The 18,538-nt window shown below is 46.6% G+C and overlaps 1 protein-coding gene across 5 annotated transcripts in view; it reads right to left on the bottom strand.

Moving 5' to 3' along the window:
* RAP1GAP2 (RAP1 GTPase activating protein 2) overlaps positions 1 to 18,538 on the bottom strand; it is a 190,580-nt gene that overhangs the window by 44,423 nt on the left and 127,619 nt on the right. For 4 of the 5 annotated variants that reach the window (XR_007459191.1, XM_049636796.1, XM_049636792.1 and 1 more), the window contains 5 exons: positions 17,387 to 17,422; positions 12,528 to 12,572; positions 11,781 to 11,813; positions 11,176 to 11,388; positions 9,830 to 9,933 (listed from right to left, as the gene is read on the bottom strand). Coding sequence is in view for 4 of the 5 variants with exons in the window: in XM_049636796.1 (XP_049492753.1) it covers positions 9,830 to 9,933; positions 11,176 to 11,388; positions 11,781 to 11,813; positions 12,528 to 12,572; positions 17,387 to 17,422 (431 nt within the window). In the remaining variant the exon portion in view is untranslated. The remainder of the gene's footprint in view (positions 1 to 9,829; positions 9,934 to 11,175; positions 11,389 to 11,780; positions 11,814 to 12,527; positions 12,573 to 17,386; positions 17,423 to 18,538) is intronic. The other variant, XM_049636793.1, reaches the window with a different exon arrangement.

Here is an 18,538-nt window from a genome sequence, read left to right as displayed (position 1 = left end):
TACTCAAAATATAAATGGGATGAAAGTTGCTTTATAAAGGGATTTACCGTAAGACTCTAAATTTAGCCTGTTCCCTGATTCATTTAGCACATTAAGAAAGTGTTGAATTTTACTGAATGCTTTTCTGCATCTGCTGAGACAGTCATATGGTTTTTAATCTGTTAACCCGGTAGATTATATTTCTGTTGAGCCATCTTTTCCTTCCATGGGTAAAACTCACTTGCTTATGATGCATTGTTTTTTTCATATCCTGCTGACTTTAATTTGCTAATATTTTATTGAGAGTTTCACATCAATAGCAACACTGGTTTTTGGTTTTTTTGTTTTTTTTACTTCCCTTCTCAGGTTTTGATATCAAGGGGTTATCCCAGCCTCATAAATTGCTGAGGAGTTTCTGATCCTTTGAAATAGTTTGTATACCATAGGGATTTTCTGTTCCTTAAAGTTTTGCTAAAACTCATCTGTGAAATCTCTGGGCTTGCTGGGTTTTGGTAGCAGGATACTTTTGGCTACCAATTCAGTTATTTAACAGTGAATATTTAGGTTTTCCACTCCTGATTGAGTCGATTTTGACAATTTGTGTTTTTCTATATAATTACCCATCCAATGTGGGGTACTGGGTGACTCAGTTGGTTAACCATCCAACTTCGGCTCAGGTCATGATCTTGTGGTTCGTGAGTTCAAGCCCCACATCAGGCTCTCTGCTGTCAGTGCAGAACCTGCTTTGGATCCTCAGCCCCTCTCCCTCGCTCTCCCTCTCTCTCTCTCTGTGCCCCTCCCCTTGCCCATGCTTCTCTCCAAAATAAACACTTAAAAAATAAATTATCCATCCAATGCATTGATATACAGGGGTTTTGGCATTCTCTTAGAACTTTATCTGTACTTAAAACTGCATCCCTTCCTTCACTGCCGTAACATTGTTTGTATCTTTTCACCCTTAATCAGTCCTTGATGGGGTATGCCGATTTTATTAATCTTTTCAAATAGACAACTTTGGGTTTTGTCTCTATTCCTTTTTATTGTTGCTTTCTACTTCGCTGAACTTGTTCTTGTCTTTTTTATTTTCTGCCTCCTATTTTCTTGGGTTTTTTTTCCCTACTATTCTTTTTCTAACTTCCTGATTTGCATGCCTACAGTTAATCTTTCTTCTGTTTTCACAAATGCAGTTAAAACTATACATCTTTCTCTAAGTACCACTTGAACTGCATCCCGCACATTGATAGGTAGTATTTTCATTGTCATTCAGTTCTAAATATTTTGTCAGTTCTGTTGTGATTTCCTCTTTAGCCCATGAGTTATTTAAAGGATTTTCTTCTTTTTTTTTAACTTTCTAAATGTATGATATTTTCCTTCAGTATTTTAATTGTTGATTTCCAACTTAATTTTCTTATATTCATGGAACATAATCTGTATGTTATTTTAAATTCGTTAACTTGATACACAGACATTTTTCAGGTTCTACGTTGGGCTTAAAAACAGTGTTGTTTTTGCTGTTGTGGTTGAATTAGGGAATGTATGTTACAAAATCAGATTTGTTAATTGCATTGTTCAAATCTTCTATATCCTTACAATTGTTGTCTGCTTGGTCCATGGAAGTGTGGAAGATGTTACTGAAATTTCCCACTAGAGCTGAGCATTTGTTGATTCTTTATATTCCCATCAGTTTTTGCCTTTCTAAATTCAAGACTATATTGCTAAGTACAACTTCATGACTGTTAGATCTTCTGGGTGGACTGTTCTCTTTATCATCATGGGAGCTGAGCCCTCCGTGGGTCCAGGAAAGGGCATATTTCTCTGCCCAGGTAATGAACAGATTCAGAAACAAAAAAATTAAGGATAAGGTAGCTGGAAGTCAAAATAACTCCTTTGTTACTGATAAAGGCCACCTGGCTTGGTGTAAAGATGAAATGATCTCCTAAATGACCCCCAGGATTATCCACCAGGTCACTGGCAGTGCTGGGCAAGAGGCAAGCCTCCTCTGTAGGGGCCTGCCCAGGTGGGCCTTTCAGCACAGAGGGGCAGAGGGAGCACCCTGAGGGCAACTAGCTCTGAGCAGGAGAAAAAGGAAAAACCAGGGCTACATACTTCAAGTTCTTGTTCCCAAACTCATCTATCAGAGAAGGCAGAGAGCCAGGGACGTTACACAGAAATGTTCCCTCCACACAGCAGGAAACATCAGGACAAGTTACAAAGGAGTACACTCTCTTTATCCCTACCAATGCTTTTTTTCTAAAACCCTATTTTGTCTGATTTTAATGTTGCTACATCACTTTTCTTGGTTAGTATTTTTCCAGCATATCTTTTTCCATTTCTTTATTTTAAATTTTTCAATATTGCTTTTCTTTAGGTATGTCTCTTATAAGAAAAATATAGCTTGGGGCACCTGGGTGGCTCAGTTGGTTAAGCGCCCAACTCTTGGTATTGGCTCAGATCATGAACTCACAGTTTGTGAGGGCGACCCCATGTCCAGCTCTGCGATGACAGCACAGAGCCTGCTTCGGACTCTCTCTCTCTCCCTCTCACTTTACCCCTTCCCCATTTGCACATACTCTCTCCCTCTCCCTCAAAAATAAATAAATAAACTTTAAAAAAAAGGGGGGGTGCACTTGGATGGCTCAGCTGGTTGGCAACCAACTCTTGATTTTGGCTTAGGTCGTGATCTCACCATCGTGAGACTGAGCCCCATGTCAGGCTCCATACCTGGCGCGGAGCCTGCTTAAGATTCTCTCTCTCTCCCTCCCTCTGCCCTCCCCCACTCTCTCTCCCTCTAAAAATAATAATAATAAAATATTTTTAGAGGAAAATATACCCACTACCCTACAATCCAGTAATCAATTGCATTACTGGGTATTTACCCAAAAAATACAAAAACGCTAATTCAAAGGGATGCACCCTTATTTTACTGCAGCATTATTTACAACAGCCAAATTATGGAAGCAGCCCAAGTGTCCATCCATAGGTGAATGGATAAGGAAGATGTGGTGCGTGTGTGCGCGCGCACACACACACACACACACACACACAGAGGAATATTATTCAACTATAAAAAAAATGGATTCTTGCCATTTGCAGTTAACATGGATGGAGCTGGAGAGTATAATGCTAAGTGAAATAAGTCAGAGGAAGACAAATACCATAGGATTTCACTCACATGTGGAATTTAAGAAATAAAACAATTGAGCAAAGAGGAAAAGAGAGCGAGAGAGAAACCAAGAAAGAGACTCTTAACTATAGACAACAAACTGATGATTACCAGAGGGAAGGTGGGTACAGGGATGAGTGAAATAGGTGATGGGGATTAAAAGTACATTTATCATGATGAGTACCAAGTAATGTATAGCATTGTTGAATCACTGCATCATACACCTGAAACTAATAGAACACTGTACGTTAACAGTATTGGAATTAAAATTAAAAAACTGAATTTAAAAAAAGATGGCACAGAGGAAAAAAAGAAATATAGCTGTATTTTTCATCCAATCTGATAGTCTAGTACATTCATATGCTAATTTAGTCTATTTATATTTATTGTGATCACTAGTGTACTTGGAATGATTTCTATTATTTTGTGTTTTCTATTACTCTGTGCTTTCTTTCCTTTTTAAAATTCCTCCTTTCCTGCCTTGAGTTTAATTTAAAAATTTTTAATTCTCTTTTTATCCCTCTGCTAATTTGAGCTATAGATTGTATTTCTATAACTTCCAATACAGACATGTATACATTTTCCCAACAAACTGTGCACTTCCTCACTATCTCTCTCCTGAGGAGGGAAAAGGAAATGGCAACTATTGAACTCTTCCCTCCCCATTGTCTTCCCTACTTTTGTTTATTAATTTAGTTCAAGCCTCTTTTTTCCCCATCGGTAATTAAATGTATCAACACAGTTTACCTATTTCTTGCCACTTTTTAGTTGCATCTTTTCTTTCAGTTTCTCTTTTCTTCTGGCTGAAGGACATCCTTTAGTCATTCTTTCGGGGGAATCTGAAAACAGTTTTATTTTGTCTTTGCAGATAGCTTTTCTCGATATAGAACTTTAGATTAAAGGATTCTTTCTTTCTTTCTTTCCTTTCTTTCTTTCCTCCAATGTTTTAAAGATACTGTCCTAGAGTCCCATAGCTGATAGGAAGTCTGCTCACAACCTGGTTGTCACTACTTCATAGATGAGTGTCTTTATCCTTAGGCAGCTTAAAATTTTTCTCTTTCTCTCTGATGTTCCAATGTTCCACTTCAATGTGTCCAGTAGTACTGTTTTGTTTTAAAATCATACTCAGCACCACAGTGTGTGCTTTCTTCAATTCTGAAATATTCTCAGCCATTATTTCTTTGGATATCTCTTCTCCACTGGCTTCTCTATTCCTTCCTCTGAAACTCTAAGACAAATGCTGGGACCTATCAGTCTATTATCCACATAGCTTCCTTCTTTTTTATATATTCTATCCTAGAGCTGTGCTGCGCTCTGGACGAATTCTTCAAGACTATCTTCCAATTCATGGATTCACTCTTTGATTCTGAATACATTATATTAGACCAGATTTTATCCCATGTGTTGAGTTTTTTGTTTTGGGGGTTTACTTTTTGTTTGCTTCTCAGGGTTCATTTTGAGAGGAGGGGGGAGGGAACATGAGAGCGAGCAGGGGAGGGGCAGAGAGAGGGAGAGAGAGAATCCCAAGCTGTTAGCACAGAACCTGACACAGGGCTCAATCTCACAAACTGCGAGATCATGACCTGAGCCAAAACCAAGAATCAGGTGCTGGGGCGCCTGGGTGGCTCAGTCGGTTGAGCATCCGACTTCAGCTCAGGTCATGATCTCACGGTCTGTGAGTTCAAGCCCCGCATCAGACTCTGTGCTGACAGCTCAGAGCCTGGAACCTGCTTCGGATTCTGTGTCCCCCTCTCTCTCTGCCCCTCCCCCACTCATGCTCTGTCTCTGTCTCCGAAATAAACATTAAAAAAAAAAAAAAAAAGGAGTCAGATGCTTAACCAACTTAGCCACCCAGGCTCTCCTGTATTGAGTTTTTTTATTTCAACTATTTTTTTTCCCAATAATTCCAAGTGTTTTCTTTTTGTACCCATGTGTATCCACTCATGGACTGTATCATAATTTATTATCCTGTTTATAGATGCTATTCATTCTTTACCTTTTTCAGATATAAGTCATTTTGAAAGTGTACCATTACTTGCATTTCATCAGCAGTAAATGCAGCTTTCATTTGTTGATGTTTTCAGCTGTCTTTCTTAATGTCAATTTCTCTGGGTGTTTTGGAACTTTCCACCCGTTTTCCTCTATCCTCAGTGCAAGTCACCCTGGTTCAGCTCCATCAGGTTGTTGGTTTGCACAGTACTGGAGGCAGGATTCACATTCTGCAACCAGGTGGCCTGTATAGTCACATGATAATCACCTGACTCATCACAGCACCCTCTTGATTCATCTTCCTGCTTCTAGCCTTGCCTTCCCTCCAAGACATTCCCCTTAATCTAGCCAGTGACCACTCTACAATGCACATCATATCATGATACTCTCCTTTCAGGAGCTCTCCTTTGGCTCACAGAATAAAATCAAGTTCCTAGACATAGTCCATACATGATTTAGCTTTTTCTTACCTCTCTAGCATGAGCCCTCAACCTTACACACCCTCACACACATATACACATTCAGACACACACTCCACGTTCAAGCTCTTATAAACTTTTTTCAGTTCTGCCATACCATCTATCTTTGGATCTAAAACAATCCAGGTCCATAAGAAGATGAGTGAGAATAGAAACAAGAATAAGAATACCTAGCATGTAGTGAATGTTTTCTGTAGCCAGGTAATAAGAGATGAGCTTATTCCTTACATTAGCCCTACCCCTGGAGAATGTCCGGCACATATTAAGCCTTGATTAAACAAGGCTTTATTTTTTATGAATAGGCAATAGCCCTTTTTGTCATACTGACTGCTTTTTTGCCTCAAATTCTACTTTTTCATATTAATATTGCAACTCTACCCTTTTGTATTTGTTATAAATTTTTCTCAACACTTTTCTTTTTAAATATACTGAATTACTTTCTTTAATAAAATAAAGATACATAGATTGATCCATTAGTCGGGGGGGGGGGCGGTGGAGGCATGACTCACACTGAGAATCTTTGCTGTTTAATAGTGAAATTTAACTCATTTATATTTATTATATATGACATGTATTCAGACTTCTATTATATTTATTCATGTTCCTTTATGTTCTATCTTTTGCTAGATGTTAATGTTTTATCTTCCTTTATTTTGGAATGTTTTCATTCTAATAGTGATTTTATATCCATGGAATATTACATATTCATCAAAATATGTCCAGCTATTAGTTTCCTTTCATTGACTTCATCTGATATTGGGTGAGCCATTTCAATCTGCAGATTTAAATCTTCAATTAGCTTAAGAACATCAATTTTCCACAAACTTAATTCCTGCTCACTATTCCCCACATTTATTATAATTTGCTCATCATTTTAGAGTTTCTGTGTTTTCCTCTGAATTATGTGAAAGCTTGCTCTCATTGTTAGTAACTGGGTTTTCCACAAAGTAGATTCTTCTCTTTACTGCTTCTAATATCATTTAAAATTCTTTTTAATTTTTGTTAAGTTTATTTATTTTGAGAGAGAGAAAGAGAGACAGAGCAAGTGGGGTAGGGAGGAGAGAGAGAGAGAAAGAGAGACAGAATCCCAAGCAGGCTCTGCACTGTCAGCGCAGAGCCCAATGCGGGGCTTGAACTTATGAACCATGAGATCATGACCTGAGCTGAAGTCAGACGCTCAACCAGCTGAGCCACCCAGGTGCCCCTCATTTAAAATTCTTTTTGGCAGGGGTGCCTGGGTGGCTCAGTCGGTTAAGCGTCCAACTTCGGCTCAGGTCATGATTGCACGGTTTGTGAGTTCAAGCCCCACGTCAGGCTCTGTGCTGACAGCTCAGAGCCTAGAGCCTGCTTTGGATTCTGTGTCTCCTTCTCTCTCTGCCCCTCCCCCACTTATGCTCTATCTCTCTCTATCAAAAATAAACAAATGTAGAAAATAAATTTAAAAATTTTTTGGCCATTTTTAGTTTTCTTATGTTCTTTCTTTAATTTACCAGCAACTTTTTCATTTCATTCTGTCACCTTACTTTATCTTTTGTATTTTTTTCATATGGTTTATTTTTTCTGGAAGTTTGCTGAAAATACAAAGTTAATAGATATCTACATCTGGTTGGCTTTCTGTAGTAAATAATCGTTTCTAAAATTTAGTTAGTCCCTACCTTCTAAATGCTAGGGTATGCCTTTTTAGATGCAGAATCTTTCCTTTCACCAACCTGTGAGGCGTTTTTTTCCTCCCCTACTTCTTCTTTACATCCAAACTTAAAAAAGAAGAAATCGACTCAGACTTGTTATTCATTTCCAATTGTGGATAGATTCTTCTTGGCTACCTTCATAGCACATACAGAAGCTGTCAGAATACACTTCTCAGATTTTAGGCTGGAGAGCTAGTTGTTTTAAGACATCAATTAAATAATCCAGAATCCTACAAAGAATGAGGAAGAAGCTGGGACAGGAGTCACTGCCAGCAGGGGAATGTCACCTCTGCATAATTTCTTCTTTGTGTCTGGTAAAGCTTCTAAAGCTGTAGGGCCAATTTTCTTATGTCTGGTTTTCAATTTGGCCTGGCCATCACTCCAAGTGAGACTAATGATTGTCCAACTTCCTAGCTGGTGTATGGCTTCTCCCTGCCACCCCAGGGTTTTCTATTTGGGAAAGCCACATTTGAGATTGCTCATGGGCTCCCCAGGGGATTGATTTCAAATGCTGCTGACCTACAACAACAGAAGTGGTTCCATGTGGAAAGACCCCTGACTGTTCCAAGGCTCCTGCTCACTTCTAAAGAGTATAGGACTCGGGATGCCTGGGTAGCTCAGGTGGTTAAGCGCCCGACTCTTGATTTCACCTCAGGTCATGATCACAGTTTGTGGGATTGAGCCCTGAGTCAGGCCCTGCACTGACAGCACAGAGCCTACTTGGGATTCTCTCTCTCTCTCCCTCTGCCCTCCCTCTGTTCATACTCTCTCTCTTGCTCTCAAAATCAATAAGTAAACACTTAAAGAGTACAGGACTCCCCCAGAATTCCTAATTTCATATATCCCCATGCTACATTGCTCTGTAAGGAAGGTGAGCTGGGGCTCAACTCTCAATACCATCCACATTATAGTCCTAACTGCCCCATAGATTATTTTAAAAATAGTCAATGTAAAAAAAAATACTCAATGTGTGTGGTGTGTTCCTGACATCTTTCCCATGTTTTCAGTTCTGAAGCAACATTTCAAATAAGACACAGTATTGGAGTATTGGAAAAAGGGTGTTAGATCCTTGTGTTCAATTGTCATCTTACTCAGAAATCCTACCCAGTTTAGGTCTGATTTCTATTTTTTTTTATTAATTTTTTTTAACATGTATTTTTTATTGACAGACAGAGCATGGGGGGGGGGGGAGGGGCAGAGAGAGGAGGAGACACAGAATCCGAAGCAGGCTCCAGGCTCCAGGCTCCAAGCTGTCAGCACAGAGCCCGACGCGGGGCTCAAACTCACAAACCATGAGATCACGACCTGAGCCGAAGTCGGACACTTAAGCAACTGAGCCAGGCAGCCACCCCAAGGTCTGATTTTTATTAAGAAAGAAAATAATTTTCTTTATAGAGAGTCACCTAGTTCAAAATCCTATTTGGAGTTGGGGATCCACATATTACTCCCTCAAAAAATTTGCTCTAGCAATTTAGTTAACTTCTCCCTGCCTTGCAAATATGATGTCTAGCCAAGTGAACCTCCGTAAAGAAAACTGCTTCCTTCCTTAATCAAAAACCAAGACTGGATGGGTGCTGACAACTCCCTTGTACCACCCCCCCACACACCCCTCTCCCACAGCACGACTGTGTGCCCCTGCTCCCTCCCATATTTATCTCAAAATTTGGGCAGAAAAAAAAATGTCACTGCTTCTTTCAAATACCGTCAAGGACTTCCAATTAGATTCAATGAATATGGACTGGGAGCTTGACAGGTTCACAGCACTCTGCTAAGCACTAACACTTGGCCTTCCAGGCTTATCCACCAGCCCACCAGGGGCAGAGATAAATAAGATACAGACTCTCTGTGCTCCCACAGCATCCTGTGCATAATACCTGTGACACATAGTAAAATCCTCCGCTTTTTTCTACTAGACCATAAGCCTTCAGAAAACAGACCACAACTCAGCCATCATTGCATCCCGGCACCTATCACACTCCCCGGTACAGAGGGGGGTTTACAAAACATGTTAGTTGAACAAAACAGAAACCAGTCCCAGATCCTGCCCCTGAGGAGAGAGGTACCATGGCTTAGCAGTAAATCAGTGCTCCCACTGTGACCACTTTCCATCTCAGGGAACCCTGCACACACACACAGATGCTTTGGGATCTATCTTCCTGACTGGATGCACGCCACAAGCAGTGCTCTGGCAAACCCTCTCCCAGGGCGATTTGGAGCTGTATCTCAGCAGAAAGAGCTATCTCTATTTTCCCTTCCAAAATTCTTCAGAGCCATGGTCCCAGCCAAACAGAAAGGCAGGCGGGGGTATGGTCTAGGTGACCTTGAGACTAGGATACCACTCTGACTCCCACAGTTGGCCGGCTGGCATAAACACCTGGTCTCCTTGCTTAGCAACTCAACAGAGCCCCAGAATTCCAGCCAGTCTGTTCCCCACCCCCCCAACACACACACACCCAGACCAGACTGGTCAGACTGGTATTTCTGGGTCCCTGCCACTAGAGGCGTGGCCTCCAACGGTGCAGCAGCCCCACCTGAGAATGATCCGAAGGTACTCAATGCCCTCTGCCTCCTCATACTTGACGGACAGGAGCAAGTTCCCCAAGCTGCTGCCAGTACAGTAAAAGTTGAGGTGATCCTAGAAAGAGAAATCAGGTATTAACAGAGTAGGAGACCTTCCAGACGGCTCCCCCAAATCACCTTTTTTGCCCACAGCAATGAGGAAGAAAGGGAAGGATGTTGTGGCTGCTGTTGATGAGGAGGAGGAGGGGGAGGAGGGGGAGGAGGAGGAGGAGGAGGGGGAGGAGGAGGAGGGGGAGGAGGAGGAGGAGGAGGAGGAGGAGGAGGAGAAAGAGAAAGATCACAGGAGGGGATTCCAACTGTGCAGTCATCGGGATGTGCCAGGCACTAGACTAAGTACTTAACACCCACTGACTCCTTAAATCCTGACCACAACCTTATGGGAAGATGACATCATCATGCCCATTTCATAGATATGTAAACCGGTGTCCAGAGAGGCTAAGTAACTGCCCAGGGTCACACAACTAGTAAGGGACAGATCCAGTGTTCAAGCCCACCTTGAACGCTGGAGCTCAAGTTCCCCTCCACAGGACCCCAAATCCACTTTCTTGATCCCAGGAGGCAGCTCTTGCTGATTCCGACTATTTGTGGGAATAAAACTAGGAGGAACTCTGGCTCCTCCATCCATGGGAAGCTGGGAGCTGCTCTGGACAGTGGGCCTCTCTCAGGCTCGGGGAGCCCACCCTAGATCTGCCATATCAGGGTGGGGCCCTGGAATCTGCATTTGAACAAGTTGCATGGGGGTTCGGATGCAGCTCCCTCCTCCCTGTGAAACTCTGCAAAACTGCCTTAGACTGGAAACTTCCGGAATCTGCCCTTGGGACTTCCGAACCAAGCAAGTCTGAAGAGCAGAATATATTTAAAGAAATGTAACTTTGTCACTTTTAAACAATCAGAGGCTCACAGCACATCACCCTGGGGACCTGCTGGAGTGAGGACAGGAGAGATTTGTACTATGTACACAGAAACAAAGACTTCCAAGGTGTGAGAACATATTTTCTCCTTCACCCCCAAACGCTCCCCATCCAGTCACCTCCATGAACATTTGGTGGGGGTGGTGCCCCCAAGGACCCATCACACTGAGCCTTCCTGACTTCTGCACACCCCCTGTACCCTCGCCCAGGAGGAGAGCCAGTCGGACCTCCCCAGCCAGGACAGCAGGACAGTGGCAGGCCCTAGGAAGGGGGCAGGCCCAGGAAGGAGAAGAGACAGGGAGAAAGGGGCGCTGGACGAGGCTGGTCTAGGTGCATTTCCCTGCCTGCACCAGCAGCTATTTCCACCCAGGGGCCCTCAGCCTCACCTTCCCTAGGAAGTGCCTGCGGTAGGCCCTGGCTTCGCCCTTGCACTCGAGCTTATAGCCAAACGTGCTGGGGCTGAGACTGTCCTCTTCCTCCTCCTCACAGATGCTGCTGCCAAGGGAGGTCGGTGTCCCCACGTTCTCCGGGTCTTCGATCCAATAGCCCCCAAACTGGGGCAGGACAATCAGGGGGTACGGGCCTCCCTTCTCCACAACCTGGAAGCAGAGAGAAAGTCTTGCACTGTGGCCCGCCCTGGCTCTAGAGGGGGAGTGAAGGAGTGGGGTGCCAGTGGTGGCACCCCCCCACCTCTGAACTGTTCCACGGCGGAGACCCCCGTATTTGAGGCCTGTGTTTACAGTAACACAAACCCCAAATTTAAGCCCAACAACCTGTCAGCTTCGCCGACCCTGGAGCACCGAAGTTGCAAGGCTGTGATCAGCACCCCAGTCTCAACGTGGCAAAACGGAGGTCACAAAGGTGAAGTTCCAGGCCTGAGGTTCTCTCCCACGTGGGACGGAGCAGGGGCCATCAGCCCGCCCCCCCCCCACCAGTCCCATCCCAGAGCTGAGACCCGGCGCAGGCTGCAGTGTGGCCAGGGGGCTCCTACCTCATCAATGCTGGGATACGGGATATAGTCATCCTGCAAGACAAACCAGACAAGGCGACCGTTAGCCCCAGCAGTGCCCGTGAAGCATGATGGCTGTTTCCATTCCCCTCTCCCGGGTCAGGGGTGGGGGTTGCCTGGCAGGCTACACGAGAGCTTTAAGAGCATCAAAGGGAACACCAGATGCAGAACGGCAGAGAGGGAGCTCTGGGAATCCGGCTTCCCTTGAGTGCTTCCCCAAAGTGACAGAACCTGAACACAAACCTGGCTAGCTGAAGGTGCACTGCACAAAGGCTCTGAACTTCGCGCCTTTCACCCCTTAGGAATGAGGGCAAAAACAGGAGGATGGCTCCTGATTTCACCCAGCCCCGCCTTCGGGCAAGGGAGCTGACTTCCAAGTGACGAGCTTCCCTGGGCCTTGGGAAAGGAAACTGCAGCGGAGGAGCAGAGCCTGGAGCCCAGAGCCTGATACCCCTAAATGCCGTGTGCGGTTCTTTTGCAGGAGCAGGTACAGAAGATCAAGGCTGAGCCACAAGGCGCAGGTCTTGCTGAAGGCCTCCACCCCCACCCCCTAAAGCTGCCCTATAGGCATCAAGCTAAGGCCCCCTTACTATCCACCGCGCCCAGTCAACACAGGCGCAGCCACTTAAGTAGCTCTTGGTGGAAGTCAGGTGGAAGACGGCAGACCCCAGCACGCCGGCTGTCCCCTCGTCGGGCCCACAAGGCTGCCGCCTCATCCACACAGCCCACCTTGTTCTTCTGGGGTCCCGGCTTCTGCTCTTCAAGCTTGATCCCCTATGGCAACACGGAAAAGAGGACTCATGAAAAAGCAAAGGTCACATAAAAGGGGCCAAACGGCGGGTTCGCTTGAGATTCGCAAGCCCCTGCCTTGATGGGGTTGGTAATAATAGCTACAGCTGATTGTGCCCGGTCCTTACACATCACACACCTTGTCACACTCAGTCCCCACAGCAGCTCCAAGTAAGGCAGTAGGGCAGGCAACTAAGAGCGCAGGCTCGAGCTAGATCACCAGGGTTCAAATCCCAACACTGCCACTTAGGACCTTGGGCAAGTCACAAAACCTCTGTGGCACAGCGCTCCCTTCTGTAGACCCCAAACGGTAATAGCAGCTACCAGTGTGGTAAAGGTTAAACGTTGATGACGTTGGTTAAGCCCTTGAAAGAGTGACTGGTTTGGCTACGGATAATTATTACCATCATTCCCAGGGAGCAATATCATGCCGGCACTGACATCTCTCTGCCAGGCTCTCAGAACCAGTAGGTACGGGGCAAGGATGGGAACCCACGTCCGAATGGTGTCAAAGCCAGCACTCTGGACCTGGTGCCCCCACAGCTGCCCTCCCTCCTTGGGGGGCAGACCCACAGGTGACAGGCAGGGGGCCTGACGCTCATTCATTTCTGGGAAGCAGTGCCTTGTCCTGTGGTCCTATGGTCAAGATCTGACTTCACTGGGTTTTTTCAAGACAGGAGCACATAGTTAAATTAGACTGTTTGAATAAATTGAGTAAGGGAATGAGAAGGTGGGATAACTAGGACAAACAGGTCCCCTCTGGAGAGAAGACCATCCTAATCATAACATAATGCATGGGGATTTTAAGCTTCCTCAGCGCCCTCCCACGGTTGTCTCCTTTGAAGCCCTCAGCGTCTTTATACCAAAGGGAAACTGAGGCACAGTGGGGCGGCTGCTTCTGCTGTTGCACAGCTACTGAGTGGCAGGGCCTGGATTTGAAGCCAGGCTGTCTGTCTAAGCGCACAATCATATCCCATAGGCCTTGGAGCCCAGGGCTCCCGCTCACTGGCTGGATTTAGACTTCGGCTTCTCCGGACTTCTCTGGGCTGAGTCACCCTGCAGCATTGCTCAGGAGGGTGTGGGAGGACCCCTCCCACCGGACAGGTGCTCCTCTCCCCACACAGGGAGAAAACCACCTGGGTGGCCCTGCAGACCCTGTCCAGGGAGGCAAACTGGGCAGATGGGGAGGGGGGTGATGTCAGAAGTTTGTTTTGTTTGTCCTGCATTAGTCACCCCTACCTGGGAACAGCCCCTGGGCAGGAAAGCAAACCTCCTCCCCACTCCTCTCCTCCCCGATGACACAGAGCCATAACCCAGCTCTGGGCCCTCTCCTCCCCTTTCCATGGATCTGCCTTTGCAATCAGTATTATCATTAACCCCCCTTTTTCCTCACCATGAAGAAATCAAGGATCAGACAGGTAGAGTGACTTGACCAAGGACACTCAGCTCCACAGTGCCAGGGTTAAAACTTGAACCCAGGACAAAATGGACCTCAGTCTCGGTTGCTTCATAGGGATTGTGCCCTTCTTCCAATTCCTCCACTGTCGGGGGATGGCGGGGGGTGGAGGGGAGGTCAGGAGTCCCAGATCTGAGTTCCAGCTCTCCATGACTCGCAGAGTGCCCTGGGCACTGACTGCTCTGAAAGTCAGTCTCCACAACCACAGCGTGAGAAGAGGTGGCCCACGCCCAAGGACAGGATCTGGCCACACCATGCCACCTGCTTCGCTCCCACCATTTCCCCATATATGAGTTTTGTACATACAGAAGAGCTGGAAAGTGTGGGCCCCTTGGAGGCCGGGGCCCAGTGGGCAGGGACCTAAACCCCAGGCAGTTGGATTTCAGCCCCTGGCCGTCTCAACGGAGATGGAACAGGCAAGCCCTCGGGTGTCTGCTGCCACAAACGTACAGAGCATAAAAACCAAACCCCTGCCCTCAGGAGGGTCCCAATCTAGTTGAGAAGTCAAGCCCAGCAGCCTGGACACAGAGAAGGCAGACCAGCAGGAGGCCAGTTAAGTAGGGCTGAATTATGTACTGGGAGAGCCCTTTGCAGGGGAGGCGGGGGTCTCCAGCTGGGGGTGAGGGATGGATGGGTGGCTTGTGGGACCAAACGAAGAGAAGGCAGGGGGAGCTGCAAATCCCCTGCCAGCTTCCCAGAGTGTCAGGATCTCATGGGCTCCGGTGAAAATCCCAGCTTTACTCCAGGCAGCAGAGCACGTAGCTGCGCACGGTCTCCCACCCCTCGCTGCCAAGGCACACGCCACCCCTGTTTCCACAACCCGACTGTAAGTCCCTAAATGTATGTAAAATCGGTCTGCAGTCCACACACTGCTGGAGGATCTTAGTAACTTCTGGGTGATAATGACACAACCACTACAATACTTCTCCCTCAAACGGTCCCTCCCCTTCCCCATCATTAGGGAGACCTGGCTTTCCTGTGAGCACCTCAGTGTCTCCACCTGCATCGCAGGACCGCAGTGGCACCCTAACTGCCTCTCCTCCAGAGCTTCCACGCCATTACCATGGAATCTTCTTTCCCTGAACCCGTAGCATCTACTCAGGGTAGAAAGCATCATAACATAATGGCTAAGCCTTCTGACTCTGAAGCTACTTACTACCCACAACCCTTGAGTGCTTTAAGTAAGATCTCTGTGCCTCAGTTTCCCCACCTGTGAAAAGAGGATAATGATAATAATACAGCTGCTTCCTGCGGACTTTTCAGGAAGAAATGAGCTAAGACTTGTTACTGTCTGAGCCGAGAAAAGTGCTTAAAACACATGTGCTACTGGGGCGCTTGGGTGGCTCAGTTGGTTAAGCATCTGACTGCGGCTCAGGTCATGATCTCATGGCTCGTTTGTGAGTTCTAAGCCCCACATCGGACGCTTTGCTGTCAGCACAGAGCCCTCTTTGGATTCTCTGTCGCCCTCCCTGCCCCTCCCCAACTAGTGCTGGCTCTCAAAAATAAACTTTTTTTAATTTTAGGGGCCCCGGAGTGACTCAGTCGGTTAAGCGACCGACTTAGGCTCAGGTCATGATCTTGTGGTTCGTGGGTTCGAGCCCCACATCGGGCTCTGTGCTGACAGCTCAGAGCCTGGATCCTGTTTCTGATTCTGTGTCTCCCTCTCTCTCTGCCCCTTCCCTGTTCATGCTCTGTTCATGCTCTCTCTGTCTCTCAAAAATAAACATTAAAAAAAAAATTTTTTTTTAATTTTTAAATCAGCGTCTTCTTCCCACCCATATCAGTTAAGCCTTCTGGACATCCTCCCAAATTTCCCAGGGCACCAGTTCTTACCTGTGAGCCCTGGCCCCTTGGTGAGGAGTAATTATAAAGTGCCCCCCCAAATCCATTTTGAACACTGATTTTTATGCAATGCTTATCAAGTATTTACATACATTATTTCATTTCATCCCAACAATCGTGTGAGTGGGTATTTCTGTTATTATTTATAAGGGCTGCGGCATGATTTATAACAACAAATACTCTGGTCTTCACCCATTCCTGGCACAGAACTCCTACAGCCTGTTGAATCTCGTAAGTGACGAGAGCAATGGGAGCATTCAGAAGCATCTTTTGTTACAATATTTGGTCTTCTGTCCTTGGTTCCTGAAACAGCTCCAGAGCCATAAAGGTGAAAGCAAGAAGGTTGTTTATAAGTTTGTTAATGAGGTTGACTTTTGGGACACCCCTAAGGATGGAGCTGGTTGCCAGGGGAACCAACCACCATTAGAGGCTCCAAACCTTCAGTCCCACCTCCCCAACCTCGTGGGAGGGGAGAGGGGCTGGAGGCTGAATCAATCTCCAGTGGCCAATGGTTTAATCGATCATGCCTAAGTAATAAAGCCTCTATAAAAAACCCAAATGATGGGTTCAGGGAGCTTCCGGGTTGGTGAGTACATGGCCGCGCTGGGAGAGTGATACATCCAGAGGACACAGAAGCTCTTCCCGGCCTTCCCGCATACCCTGCCCTCCACAACTCTTCCATCGGGCTGTTCCTGAGTTATATCCCTTTATAATCAATTGATAATCTAGTAAGTAAACTGTTCTGAGTTCTCTGAGCCACTCTAGCAAATGAATAGAACCCGAGCAGGGAATCATGGGACCCTGAAATTCATAGCCTGTTGGTCAGAAGCACAGGTGACCACAGACTCGTGGCCGGCATCTGAAGCGGGCAGGGGGCAGGCTTGCGGGGCAGAGCCCATACCCTGTGGGATCTGACGCTCTCTCTGGTAGACAGTGTCAGAATGGAGCTGAACTGCAGGACACCAAGCTGGTGTCACAGAATTGTTCGGTGGGGGGAAAACAACCACACATTTGGTGTCAGAGGGAGGTGAAAACAGTGCTGTGAACAGATAGAAAACAGGAGCCAGAAGGCTCAGAAAAAGGAAGGAACTTGTGCTAGCAAGTGTTAGGTGCAGGGTTCGACCTCGGGCGGGTCTCTCACCCGAAGCTCTGCCTCCCAGACTCAAGATGCGCCCCTAGGAAAGGGCTTTCTTTTTCCGACTTTCTTCCCAACCCATCCCAGGAACAACGGACCCTTTCAAGCCCTCTCCACATCTGTGAGGTTGTGTATTGCATCTGTTCTACCGGAGGAGATTTTCTGGTTTTTTCCTTCAGGCAGGAGCTTCCCAGAATCCTCCTGCTGCTCAGCATGAAAATGGCCTTAGGTAGTTCAGGCTATGAGTTCTCTCTTCTCTTCCCTTCCCTCCAAGGCTCCCAGGTTCTGCCTGGTGTCGTATCCCCCAAGGTCACTACAGCACACCCGCCACCCATGGCTCAGCTACCCCACTTTGGCGAGGCTCACCTGCATTTTCTCCAGCATCTCAAAGAACTCCGCAGACTGAAAGACACAAAGAAGATACATCAGTCAGGAGGTCTGCTGAGAAAGCCTCCTTACCAACTGTCTGCAAACTTAGCCCAGGGCTTCCCGGGGGATGAGAGTCATTTGGATCGAGAGAGAAGGTAATTTGATTTTGCCTTTGCAGGGCTGGAGGGCCAGAATGTCCCATACAACAAAAGAAAAAACGAGGGGCGCCTGGGTGGCGCAGTCGGTTAAGCATCCGACTTCAGCCAGGTCACGATCTCGCGGTCTGTGAGTTCGAGCCCCGCGTCAGGCTCTGGGCTGATGGCTCGGAGCCTGGAGCCTGTTTCCGATTCTGTGTCTCCCTCTCTCTCTGCCCCTCCCCCGTTCATGCTCTCTCTCTGTCCCAAAAATAAATAAAAAACGTTGAAAGAAAAAAAAAATTTAAAAAAAAAGAAAAAACGAAACATGCACAGGCTGGCGAATGGCCCTGGGGAGAGCAGCCGCTCAGTCTCTGTCAAGAGAGAGGAGTCTATAGGGCCCCTGGGAAAAGCCAAGTTCCCTAAAGCACCTGTCAGCCCCAGGATGAAGCCTCCAGAAGGAGTCATGTTTGGAATATTTTCAACCCAACAGTGAGGCCAAGGAGTCCAACACAAGTAGCTTTCCAACTTTAGTAGCAACACAGCCCTCCAGGGACCCTGGCCAGGGCAGCCATGGGGGCTTGAGTTCCAAATGTGCCTGCCGCTGTCCCCTGCCTCCAGAGCACCTCTTTGGGACCCTGGAGCTTGTGAGCAAAGCCTGAAAACGACCCAACTGCAGCCTCCAGGGACCTGGAGAGATTTTTTTTTAACTCTCGAACTATGTAAATCCAAATCTTTAACCCACTTTGGTGCCAGCCTTTGTAAATTCCAGGTAAAGGCAAAAAGGAGAAACAAGAAGTGGAAAAGGGGGGCGGGGGGGGGGAGTGGCTAAAAGCTCTGCCCTAACAAAATGCACACAGAGAGCTCTCAGCAGCTTCCCCTCCATAGAAACAGCTACACTGTCTGGTCACAACATCACTGCCCACATCGGGGCACTGGCAAGCCGTGAGTTAATGAGCACCCAGAACATAGTCCTCAGATGAACGGGCAAGAAAAGAAAAGAAAAGAAAAGAAA

This window comes from Panthera uncia, chromosome E1, assembly GCF_023721935.1.
Source record: "Panthera uncia isolate 11264 chromosome E1, Puncia_PCG_1.0, whole genome shotgun sequence".
NCBI lineage: Eukaryota > Metazoa > Chordata > Mammalia > Carnivora > Felidae > Panthera > Panthera uncia.
Note: the sequence above shows the minus strand (reverse complement) of the source record. Positions and strands in the feature narration are given on the sequence as shown.